The sequence below is a fragment of the Odontesthes bonariensis genome, chromosome 13 (assembly GCF_027942865.1).
Source record: "Odontesthes bonariensis isolate fOdoBon6 chromosome 13, fOdoBon6.hap1, whole genome shotgun sequence".
In the NCBI taxonomy this organism is placed as follows: Eukaryota; Metazoa; Chordata; class Actinopteri; order Atheriniformes; family Atherinopsidae; genus Odontesthes; species Odontesthes bonariensis.
In genome coordinates, this window is record NC_134518.1 from 23,396,113 (window position 1) to 23,409,477 (window position 13,365).

A 13,365-nucleotide genomic window follows, 5' to 3' on the forward strand; every position below is an offset into this window, starting at 1 on the left:
GCACAGGAATAAATTTATGTTTCAGACTTCTGAAGAAGCATGTAGTTTACATACAGTTCAGTAATTTGATACAGGCTAAGAAGAGTTGATATCAGGACCTTAAGGAGTGCGTTCCATGGATGTTAAGTCAAGAGTTATGTGTATATTTGTTGTATTTTACATGTTGCTGTTTTTTTTCCTGTGTCTTTAGATAGAATAAAAAATGTAAATGTTGTAGCACATATGTGTTATGAATAATAGTAGGATTAAGCATTGTAGTTTTTTAATCAAGGCTTCTCATCAAGTAATAGTCATGTCAGAAAAAAAAAAGGAGAGAAGATACCATTTATTTTGGCTGATTCGTTTGTCGCTAATCCATCAACAGAAAGAAATTAGGTCAATGATTGAAGCTGAGCAGGGACTGCGCCCAGAGGAGGACAGATGCAATAGGTCTAGTGCAGACAGACGGAAACAGAGACACAGGGATTTTCACAGGATCCCAAAATTCCTATGGACACATGCACAGTGATGTAATAGATATTCTCTTTAACGTTACAGCACGCATGACTTCATGAAAGTAAACCTGCGTCTCCCAGTGTGAGCTGGGAGCATGTGCATGCCTTCACATCTGCTTGCCTACTCATAGTGAATAAGGAGGGAATGTGATGAACAGGGGGGCCATCATCGCCACCTATGTTTCAGGGAAGCTAACCTGATGCATAAGAGGGCTGCCCATTGAATCATATTTTCACCCCACTATCTTCGTCACCCTATAAAGCTGCAGCCACTCCTGGTTCAGTGAATGCTAAAAGCCTGCCATAACACTGACTCTGAACATTTAACTGTTCTTGTTTTCTTTCATTTTTCCTTTGTTGGTGTTATTTTAACAATTTTCCTTTTCAGTGAACCAACAATATATTTATAGGAACTCCCGCTGTTGTTTATTTGGTTGTCTTTAATTTGAGTTTATATGTGATCTTGGTGTTCTTGATCTAAGCCTATCCATTTATTTCTCTTACTCGTCCTCCTCTACTCTCTCCTTCTGCTTTTCTCTGACTTTGTTCTATAGTACTGGTATTTAAAGTTATTGCTGTTGCTATTGTTTTGTGTCTTTTGATTTGCCTGTGTTTCTGCCCCGTGTTTTTGCTGTTGTTGTTTTCTTTTGTTTCTGTGTGTGGTGAGCCTTCTAACCCCAGTTCATTCTGTTATGGCACCGCTGCAGTCCAGGATGATGCTGCCCCAGGTACCCAGGAGTACATTATGTTACGGCAGGACTCCATCCACTCTGCGGATATAAGGAGTAAAGGGTCCCCCTTTCGTGCTAAGTGTCACGAAATCTTCTGCTGCCCGCTGAAGCAAGTCGTCCTCAAAGAGAACGCAGAGCCTGAAGGTTTGTTCGCACCCCATCGTTGTTTTGTTTTGCTGATGCTCCTCATCTCCCACTGCCTACTCTTATCTACCCTCCTCATATCATATACTGTCTTGACAGACTGTCTAACCCTCTAAACTTTGTTTTCTTTCATTCCTGTCTCATTTTAAGAGAGCATCTGATGTGCTTCTGCCCCCTTTGTAACATGGTTGTGTTTGTGCATGAACATTTACAAGAGTGTAAGTGGATATGTTCAAGCACAGCATACAACTTAATTCTCAGGGGATACTTGCTTGCACAGAACCCGTCAGTTGCAACTCCTCCTGGGCCTTGTCCAGTGCATTGTGTTTGTATGAGTGTCTATGTGTGTCTGCCTGCATACCCCTTATGTTGAGGAGCATAGCATCTGTAGCTCCTGCACACCCCTCCCAACTCCAAACCATTAACTCGGTCATTGCCACCCTGAGGCACATGCATAGAACAAAACAAAGTGCAAAAAGAAAAGGGGTAATAGATGGAGGCAGCTGCTGCCCTACTGTGTTCCGTGACTGGGTGGTTTTAATGGGTGCTTCTATTTAAACGGGCCTCCTGAAAAAAGTGCAAGTCTTTAATCATCCTGTTGAGGATTATGGATCATATTTGCAACTAAAGAGTGATAAGCTCAGTTTAAGACTGCAAGTCAGCAAGCACCCCTCACCCTCTTTTCCTCTACATGCCTCTTATGCTTCTGCCTGTGGTTTCATGCTCTTGGTAGCCGCAGCTTTGCTTCTGTCCTCCTGTCGCTACCTGCCAAACATTTATTTAATCCCCCCCTCATCCTCTTGTTGTGCTTCAGTGCTTGCTGCAGCATGAGAAATAAGTGTAAACTGCATACAACCAAACTTTTTGTGGTTAAGTAAATGTATCCTAAAATTATAATTATAAGAAATTCTTTTGTTTCAAGCATGCGACCGTACCCTGCTTTGTCTAGCGCTTAGGTTCTTTGACTGGCACATCAATCATCTATCTCTCAATATAGTGCTAAGATTGTAGAAACTGCCTTCTTTTGCAGACATCCTGATAGGTAAGAGATGAACTCTCTTAGCACTACTGATATGTTTACTGCAGTGTTTTGGTCCTTCTTCTGTTGCATCTGAAGATGTCTCCTTCTTGGCGGCATTTCTGCGCTTGGATGTCAGTTAACCTGCAGATAGCTTCCTGTTTACCCTCTGAAGAACTCAAGCACATGTACTTATCCTTGTGGGAAAAGAGAGAGAACAGGAGAGATATAAAAGTGGAGTGCTAAGAGAGGTCTGCCTGGAGAAGTACAAATGTATTATTCAGTTTGTCTGCAGCTCCAGTTGGACGTGACTGAATTTACAAAGGAAGGAGGGGAGACTACAGCTCTTACGTAAGCTGTTCACAAGACATCATTAATGTTGATGCATGATGCGGATGGAAATTGTGTGTGGAACAGGCACTACAGGCACTACAGATACACAGAAACACACAATCTCCACTAATGTACTATTAATAATGCATCAAAAGAACAAAGTTGCAGTTAGATATTTTATGGCTGCGTTTACCTTTGCTGGATAAGAGGTATTTGATGGGAGTCTGTATGTTTTGGGAGATCTAAGGTAAATCAGCCTTGTTACCATGGTAACATTATTCCAACTACTTTGTGTTGCACCTAATGATTTTTATGTATTGAGGATGCTACTGGATTTAGTGTTAAATAGTGTTTGTCAGTCAGAAAGAACTAATAGTTCAGTCAGAACTGTGCTTGCCCATCTATTTTCCCTATATGGTTCAGATTTTACAGTCACTAATCCACTGATGCATACTACCACTGAGCATGATATAAGTCTTACTTTTGCAAGGACATACCAAACAGCAAATGCATACCATAGATTTAGGTAGCACATCAGTGTATGAGTTCAAGTCATATCGGTGAATTTCTGCTGAGCTGCTGGGAGCCCAAGAATAGATGCAATCACTTCAGCTAGAGTGCTCTGGACTCTATCCCCAGACCTGTGTGTGCTACCTGATGTTGGTTTGTTCTCTTTGGCTCAGTCTGTGACACTATCTTTTGATTCATTTATCTCTTCATTCTGTTATTTTGTCCTGTTTCCTCTCCTTGTGTTTTGCTCTTTGGCACTGTTTTGTTTCTCTAGAGCAGAAACAAAGGATGGTGCCTGAGGGGCCGATCTCTGCAAATAGCCTTCCATAATTCAATCGACTGCAAGACTTTGTGTTTACAGTTCCAGGCTATGTAATATACACACAGACAGACAATGATAGAGATGTAAACACAGACGCGTAAGGCTTGAAATGTATGTGTGATATTTGTGTGAGCTAGAAATTTCAATGGTAATAATTATTGTTATAATTTCACTGTCTCTGCAGTGACCAGCAAGTTTGATGAGAGAAATTTCCTAAGCATTGGCTGGGTTAGATGACAGAAGTTTGAAACAGCTAAACAACATAAGAATTATTTGCATTGTCGAAAGTAAATATCACACACTGTGAAATTTTGACCTGCTTATTGGCTCTTAACAAAATTATTTAAAGCTGCTCAACAACGACAGCTGTTTTGCTGAAAAACATATTGTTTCCTGTCTTTCAATCTCTGTCTGACGTATACAGCTACATTATTCTCTCTGTTTCACACATATTCAGATAAGCATTGATAATCTTTTTGTTGCAAGAGAGTTTTTTTTCATTGTCATTGACGATATTACAATCGACATGAAAATCAAAGTGATGGGGAGAAATAAACTAAATTTGAAGCTAATACAAGGCAGCCACACCTTCTGCGTTGTTTTAAAAGTCGCTTCACTGGGACAGTGTTACCTTGTTGATGTATAATGTATATATAGTTAACAGGAGAAAAAAAGTTCTTAAGATATCCTTTTCATAGTTAAATTACTCAACTGAAACCTCATGTAATCCTCAGATACAGTAGAATTTTGTATAGAACAAGGACTTTGGATTTTGTTTTACATCACTGATGTTGGAAGCATTAGGGACAAATCTGTTAATGGCCGGTATTAACAGAGAGAATGATTAGTGCAAGCTCAACCTGTGTACAATATCATACAGTTGGACATTTATACATCTCCGGCACAGGTTTTATTATTTTTTTTATCCTTTAGCTATAAATTACGCAAACAGCATTTCATATGAAAGCATGCAATAAACAGCTGGGTTGACTTCTCTCCACATTAGGCCAGCTTTGTTTTTTTTTGTTTTTTTAAAAAAATATTTTTGCATAGATATTTTAGCTTGAGCAGATCAGTTGATTAATTGATTATGTTGTTAACTAAGAAATATAATGAGATGCATCAGTTACATACAAAATGAGGTTCACCTCCTGTGTTGCTCAACATCTTTATTGACAAAATAATTTATCCGCTGCCCACTCAGTCAGGAAAAATGTAAGCAGGAGTGCAAGATGAATGAGTGGTAGTACCATTCATTTCCCACATCCAAATGTAGAATGCTGGGCAGTGATTCACAACAATGTTGACATGGTGCAATTAGATTTCAGGGGGATGGTGTTGCTGTTTATAACGGTGCACCGTGCAGCTGCTTCTCTGAACTGCACATTGCTGCATTTTGAGGAGAGACGACACACGGGATGCTACATGATGCACTCGTATCACCATAGCTGCTATTTTGAGTCTGAGTCTTTCTGCACGAAGACAACAACTCTGTTCATCTAAGTCAATACATAAATAGACTATGTATGAATGAATCAAGTGTATGATAATGTGATTTGGTGAGTGTAGAGGGCAGGCTGGAAGGAAAGTGTCAATGTCACATCAGCCCTGTAAATCCTGCTTACAGATGACAGCATAGTCCAGTCATCTGTAAGAGTATATAAGTGCATTTCGCATGTGCCCTCTTGTCCAGATGGCAACTGTGTGCAGTAGCAATGTAATATAACTTACTGTAACATATTACATTAAGTGGAGTGTGAAACAAAGCCACATTGAGCTCATTTTTAATATTAATAATCAAATCAAAATGTAAAATAGAGAAGTGTATAAGTTTATCCGTAAATCAGAATGTAAGTTAGCAAAAGGTTAAAGAAACCAAATGTTGTCTGTTCTACTGATGTGATACACAATCAACTATTTTCGTGTTCACATTTGTCAGTTGTCAGTTGAAATGGTGGTTCCCTTATTCATTCATGGCACCTCTCAGGCTTAAGTTAGCAGAGCTGGGGTGGGGGTGCATGAAAACATGAACCAAAAACATTAATCATTGTCTATTTAATTGACTTTTCTCAAAGATTTTTCTGCACAACCCAGATCTTTTACTCATGGCCAACTTTGCAATGGCAACACAAAGTAAGTAAATTAGCAAAACAATTTGGACCATTTTTTTTTCAGATACACAATGAGTTGCTTTGCCATGAATGGATACAATGCATTAATCTACACATGCTGTTCATATGTAAAGCATATCATACCAGCATTGTTGAACAAAGGTTGATCTACACTGTCATTCTCACATATATTTATCATCTGATACTTGCAGCAAATCATCTGCTGTATCACCAATTTTCCATCATCAGCAAACAGCTTGTCAGCTGAGCAGGCTGCTCCTCACTGTTCACAGCAGAAAAAGGGACAAGAATGAAGAGTGGACTGGAGCAGAATGCATTAGTCAGAATGAGGTTTACTTTCTACAGTCCTCATTTGTTCAATCTAACTGAATTTCATATATTTCTCATGTTGCTTGGCTGAGGGATTAACTTTGCTACTGAATGTTAACACTGTGGGGGAGAATTTTAATGTATTGCTCCATGGGAGTAATAAGATGCATCTACAGGCCATTAGGAATATGATTTTATATTCTGCATAGCCAAATGCAGTAGGCGTTTGAATTATTTCCTATATTAGCATTTTTACTGATATAGATACACTAATCAACAAAATCATTATGGCCATCTGCCTAAAAGTGAGTAGAGCCAAGTTTTTTTTGTTACTCCATGGTCCGGGTCTGATGTTATTGTGCCCATTATACACTTTCAGAGGTGGATCATGTCAGTATGGGCACCCTGACCAGTCTGTGGTCTCTTCTCACACCGTCCAATTGGAACCAACAAAAACCTTTTACACAATTTGGAAACCTATTATGTCCTGACTACTTGCAGAGTGGAAAACCTCCCAGAAGAGCTTCAGTTCTGTTCATGACTTTTCCTATTTTTTCTTCAGCACAGCAGCTTGAATCACAGAATGTTTACTTGCTCCTTTTTATATCCCACCTGCTGACAGGTGCTATTGTAATGGGATAATCAGTGTTTTCCACTTCACCTTATACTGCTCATAATGTTATGGCTGATAGGTGTGGTCCTCATCATGCCCACTGCCTGACTCAGATATGGGAAACCTTCATAAAGCACTGAAAACTACCCCATTTCGCAAATGGGCTTGGTGTATCGTTCGAACAATTCTCTCTAAACCCGAACAATCAGTAGAGTAGTCATGTTAAAGTAACTGTGACACAAGCAATGTGTACATTTTCTTCAGAGTAAACAAGCGTTTAGCTGTTAAATTGGTTCAATGAGGCACACAGCTGAGTCAGCACCATGTTAATAGGAGGCCAGCAAAGTGGCTCCTTACAGCTGCCAGGGTGAGGATTACAGATAATAACAAAATTAGTGTCACTTATTCGGGAGAGGAGAGGATTTTGTGGAAATACAAAACTATACGGTGAAAAATGCCATATCCGGATTTTAAGTCGAATGAAATGGTCTTCCTCCTTGTAGCTTCGGTTGCAATTGCACCTGTGAGAGAAAGTCTCAGGGCTTTTTTGCAACCTCTGTAACCTTGGTGTTGCCTCTACAACGTTCTGACTGCATTCAGCAGATACAACTGGACACACACATACACATGCTTCTCTCTAGATGCTTGTCTTAATAATACTGAGGAATAAACAGACCAGACTTCGGTTTGTCCTTTTTTATATAACACTTCTTATCATTATTCCAGCAGGACACACATTTTGAGTTTTGTCTGCTTTCCTGAAATGGGTAGTGTAGTGAATGACCAAGAATTTTATTGGTTTACATGTGTTTTAGATTCAACTAAGATTTCAAGTGCAAGCCTTTATTCATTTTTTTTGTAGAATGACAAAAGTAAATACCATCTAACACGTGAAAGAGCAAGTAGCTAGAGCAGACCAGGCTTTTATGGTACTTTTATTCAAAATCTATGGACATTTTTTTTCACCAACTTTTCTCCTCTATTGTCTAAAACCCCATACCAAACCAGGCAAAATCAATAGGCTGCACACTATACTGTATTTGGTCCTCTGCCAACACTGCAGCATGCCACTGCTAGTTATTCAACAGCTTGCTCCTCTCCCCAAGTCATAACACAGACATTTATTGGTAGAGACTGCCCCCTCTTCTAGTCTGTTCCCGTTCTTCCTTTGGTGTGGGTTCTTGAGACTTAAAAAAGTTGTGTGTTGTACGGTCTCGTAATTGGGAGATGAAAGGCAGCATGTCAAAGCTGAAATATATTTATACTTGCTAAAGCCACAACAACTTCCTTATTTTATGTATTGTCCACAAACCATATTTTAGAAAAGTTAAGATGCTGTGTAAGAAATAAATAAATGATTTGAATTAAATTTTTGATTTTAAAGCAAAAAAACAAAGAGATGAATGAATTTGAATCTGAAGTCCAAACACTATAAAAAATAATTTGGGACAGGTGGATGTGACCAATGTGTTGCATCAGAAATGTAAACCTTTGGAAACTAAGGAGACCGGGTGCTGTATGTTTCAAAGCAAATGGTTTTTCCACTCTTGTTTGTTAAAAGACTTCAGCTGTTCAACAGTTGAGGTCAGTTTTTAATTCTGTGCTGAAAATGTTTCCATTTGGTTACAGATTGGGGCTGCAGGCAGGCCAGACAAGAACTCAGAGTTTTTATTATGGAAGCAAGCTATTGTAATATGTGCAGAATGTGGCTTGGCAAGCAAGGCTTTTTCTAAAACACATTTTGTTGGGATAGCAGCTTATGTTGATGCAAAACCTTTCAGCATTCATGGCGCCTTTACATATGTAACCCCCATACCGTCATTAATGCTTTCTTTTGAACTATCTACAGATAATGAGTCAGATGGTCCCTCTGCTCTTTAGCCAAGAGGATGCATTGGCTCTTTTTTTTCCATGGAAGAGTTTAAATTGCATTTGTGGATGCATCTTTGGTCACAAGCAATGATTCTCAAAAGTTTTCCTGAGCTCATGCTGTGACTTCCACAGCTGTACCATATTTGTTTTTATGCAGTGCTATGAGGGACAAAGACCATGGCTATTCAGATGTGGTTTCCGCCTGGCTCCTTTTATTTTGTTTTAAAGATATTATGTAATTAAGTTATGAAAGACATACTTTAATTTATTCATTTATTTGCTTGTTTGCTTACACATTTACATTGAGAAATGTTACACTTTAATTGCTAAACCATTAGCCAAAATATTTTGACATACAGCGATAAATGCCTCTTAATCTGCTCTTTGGCATAGAGTGGCAAGAGAGGAGCTTCAAGAGAATTGGGAAAAAAAGACTGCTTTGACGTTTGCCACTTTCTTTGCTCAACGTGTGCACGTTCTACTTTCTATACTCATGACTGTGCATCATCAGAATTGCAATCGATTAAAGATGCAATCAGTCGGGTGTAAAAAGAAAAGAAGATACTGGAAGCTGACGCAGCCTAATGTGTGAAACTAAGAGATAGGACGAACAATGTGGTATTTTCTGTGGAATGTCACATTGTCAACATATTGCCTAGAAAAAATGCCAAACCACAGTTCATACAATCTTCTTCCAATGCAATTTGAAGAGAAAATATTAAAAAGAAAAAGACTACTCCATAAGTGAGTAGGATGGTCTTACACTATAATGTTATCGACCTGTTTCTAATTATCCTAATTAGTTGTTAGATGCTTAACCAGAAGTTTGCATTCAAAACCTTGCCTTCATTCTGCTTTATAGAAATTTCACAAAGGATCTTAACTTTGGGGAAATGGGGTTGGATGTATCAGTATCTATATTGATTATAGTATATAAGGGCACAAATTTGATTGACAGGGGGACATAAACAGAGGAAGGTAGGGCAGAAGGTGACACTCGAATCAATAGATAATCAAAACATGAAAGACTCGAGTGACCAACTAATTGCTTAGGAAAAGAACGACCAAAAACACCTGACTTACTTTACTCTCTAATCAAACCAAAATAGAACAAAGAAAATCACCTCCCAACCTGGCATATTCCAGAACAATAGAGTGAACTAAGGTGTGTGAAGATAAACGGACTAACACCCCGCCCAGCCTCAGAAAGTAGTTAAGCTTCAAATACACAACCACACAGAATCAACAACAAGTCTAAACATGTCTAAAAAATAGCAAATCTTAGCCAAGGGCAAGCTGTTCTCAGAGCCACAGCTGCCATGAGTTTCCAGGAGCCTTTTTAAACAAGAGATGTATGCCAGCAGCTGGTGCAGAGGGCTGGAACACCCTAATCTGCTCTTGCAGAAAACGGGCAGAAGAGTTGAGGGAGCCTCATTGGGCATTGAAGCACCAACTTTTCATAAAAGTGAAGGCGGATGAGTCACCATATTGACCCCCAATGATCCAAGGCTGTAACAGTGCACAGTTTCGATTTGCATGCACCCAGTAAGTGATTTAATGATACTCCATAGCAACATGGATCACAATTAAATAAAAGTTAATTTACAGATTAGTTACTTGGTTGTATAATACATCCAGCAATGCTCGGGGACACATCCTCATTGAAGTACCCGGGGCCATTGGATGTTTCGGCTCTTTCAGCTTCAGGCACCCTCCACTGGGAATTAGTCCTCGGTTTTTCCCTTATGATCCACAGCCATCTTGGAGCTTTTTTTGGCTGCCTCTGAAGCTTGACTGATGGCTTAGACCAGTGAGGCCCAGCAGGTTGTAGGTTTTTGAAAGGGATTTTCCTGAGAAGCCTTTTGCCCCCACTTCATGAGGCAAGCACCGTGCCTGCTATTCTCTTTTGCAGCAATCCTCCACCAACTTTTATGTATATTCCTTTCTTCCTCTTACTGGCCTCCTCCATCCATTCCTCCTCAGGTACTTCTAGCTCCGGCAAAAATGTTCTCGGGGAATTTTAGTTTCTTTCCCACGTCGACCCATACTTACGAATCGTGTCGCTCTAAGAGGCCAACTTAGACCTTCGGCTTTGATTTGTGGTGTTTACCAGCTCTTGCGAATATAAAATTACGCCATGATGGTCTGTGGTGCTCTTGGCTTGGTTTATGGTGCTCCAGATGGTCTCCGTCATTACTTTCAGCACTTGGGCATCTTGCCAGAAGAATCAACCCTCCCAGAGTGCTTTAGGACAGCTGTTCAGGATGTAATCATGTGTTTCCCTTCCTTTGAACAAGAGACATGATGGTGCTTCAACCTTGCCCCAACCGAAGAGGTTGGATAGCCTGTGCAGAACATCGCACATAGACTGAATGAGGAATTTGTTGTGGAAGAGTTCAGCCTTCCCCAGCTCTGGCCTCAAGATGTTATGATATAGTGCTTGCTACCATCCCTAACGGCTGCTGTGGATCATGGTCATGCATGATAACTGTGGAAGACCATGCTCACGAGACTTAGAAAAAAGAACAAGTTTTAAGAGATCAGTCAGATGGCTTATACACTGCTTTAAGTTTCCAAAGGCGTTTCTAAGAAAACAACCAACATACTGGGATCAATCTATACATCTGTATCTCCTTCCTGATCATCTCCACACTGCATTGTACACCCTATAGGCTCATACTGTGTGTTTTCTCTTTGTAATATGACCATTTCTTTCATTCTTTAATCCCAGCTAGTCATTTGCCCAAACGTTTCTCTTGATAAATCTTGAATTAATAAATCTTTGATTGATAAATCTGGCAAAAACAATACATAGGCACATTGCTGCCTTTGCACATACACATAGTTTAGGGTTGGGTAGTATTATTCATCTGGCCCCAGAACCGTCTAAGTGCCATACCATGTTAATGAAGACTGAGAGAACAACAGGCTATTTTGGCTGTGTCACATACAGACAGCTGGAAGGTCATCTTGGGAGCTGGCAGTATTATGTAAAAGGAAGTTGGAAGTTTTATCTTAGGATGCTCCAAGTAATTTGCAAGCCTGCCAACCAGGCTAATGCTGGCTAGAATTCATACAGACACCCAATTTTTCTCATCATGTCATCTGCCAGCCTCTAAGATGATTCAGCATTTCCGAGGAGCCAGAAGAAACCCAGATAAAAGACTAGAAAAGTTATGCCTTCCTCCACATGCAGAGAGTGTGCTGTAGAGAAATGCCTGTAAACTTGCAGTCAAGAACATTTCGTCAAAAATGGGTTTGGCAAAGACCAGTATTAAATCAATGTTTCTTTTATTTCACTGTATTGTTGTGCACTGCACAGATGACAAATTATTTATTTACCCCCTATTTGTTGCTTGTTAAATGTTCGTATTTTTTTCCCTTTGCAAAAGCAGCTCGTCTAAAAACCAGGCACAACAGCCAAATTATATTTAGGATAACTATGTGTTATTATTGGCTGCTTACACTGGTATTTTTGCCTTTAAATTTCAGGTTTCCATAAGTATCATTGCATTATGTATCTTGTATCATTTTATGTCAGAAGCTAAACAGGAAAAGATTACATACGACTAGAAAATAAGACCTGAGTGGAACAATAGTTAAATTTCAACTACACTGTAAACCCGGAATTTGTTTTCAATTAAACGTTTTAGTGTTCATTACTTATTCTATTATGTTTTGTAAAAATCTATGTAATTACTAAATCAAATTAGTTCTTTGGATTAGAAATGTGAAAATATACACTGCAATGATCATGTTAAGCAGAGATTACATATAAAGTTACGTTCTGTGAGGGAGGGGCGGAGCCTATTTGAAGTTCAACTGAGAGTCAAGACCCGTCCTGTGTGAGAGCGTGACCAGCTCGATTTTTGGAGAAAACTGAATTGTGTATTTAAAAATAAACTGTGGATGTTTTAAAGTAGTTTTAACGACACTAAGTAGACGGAAGAGTGTGTAAAGCAATTATTAAGATCGGTCTGGTTGCTAAACGTTTGCTAAAGGTTAGCTTAGGACTGCACCAGTCTTAATTCATTATTGCTGCAGTGAATTATTTGTGTTAATTTTTATTTGTTAATTTCAATGTTTTCTGAAATAAAATAACTTGAACAATTTAAAAGTATTTTTTAATTTCTTCCTTCCCATACAAATTTCTTTTTAAACAATATATTGTGGCGTGCTTTGGGTGTGTTGCCGCATTGCATTATGGGTGCTCTCTGTTCCCCGTTTATGTGCTGTATTTAGTGCTGTGGTAGAGTTTGTATGTGTTTTATGTTTATGTTCTGTACGCAGTGACGGTGTAGTACAAGGTTTTTGTTCGTGTTGCATTTTAACTAAATCTGCACCATAACTGAAAGTGGTGAGATAGAAAGTTACCACCACTTGTTCGAATACATGTGGGTTGGTTGAAATTCACTATTGTTCCTGTGAATTGTCTGTCAAGATAAAAGTGCTTACTGCAGGAGGAAGTCTGGACTAAGCCTTATCTTGCCTCCACCTCTACCATTACTACAATGGTATATACAAACTCTAAATCAAAACAGTATAAGTCATTAATTAAAATTTGAAGACAATACATTACTTATATCAACAAATGATGTTAAGAAATGCTTTTATATATATTTATGTGCATTTGACCTAAAATGGTTGGCTAGACCTCAGAAAAGAGATAAGTTATGTGAACTAATGGTTTTGAGTAAAGATTACTAATGTAAACTTGAATATGTCTAAGTTATCTATGCCAATACAACTTAAAAGGTTTAGTTTCATGTTTTGTAAAAACTTAAACGGGATAAGGCAACGGGTTTCCACGCGATTTTCTAGTAAACTCAACTAGTTCGGGTTAAGAGTGTAGGAGAGGGATTGAAAATGGCTATAAGATGTCATTTT

General features: G+C 39.0%; 1 protein-coding gene across 2 annotated transcripts in view; it reads left to right on the forward strand.

Moving 5' to 3' along the window:
• fgf13a (fibroblast growth factor 13a) overlaps positions 1 to 13,365 on the forward strand; it is a 106,796-nt gene that overhangs the window by 47,983 nt on the left and 45,448 nt on the right. For both annotated transcript variants that reach the window (XM_075481673.1, XM_075481674.1), the window contains exon 3: positions 1,202 to 1,369. In XM_075481673.1, coding sequence (XP_075337788.1) covers positions 1,202 to 1,369 — 168 coding nt within the window. The remainder of the gene's footprint in view (positions 1 to 1,201; positions 1,370 to 13,365) is intronic.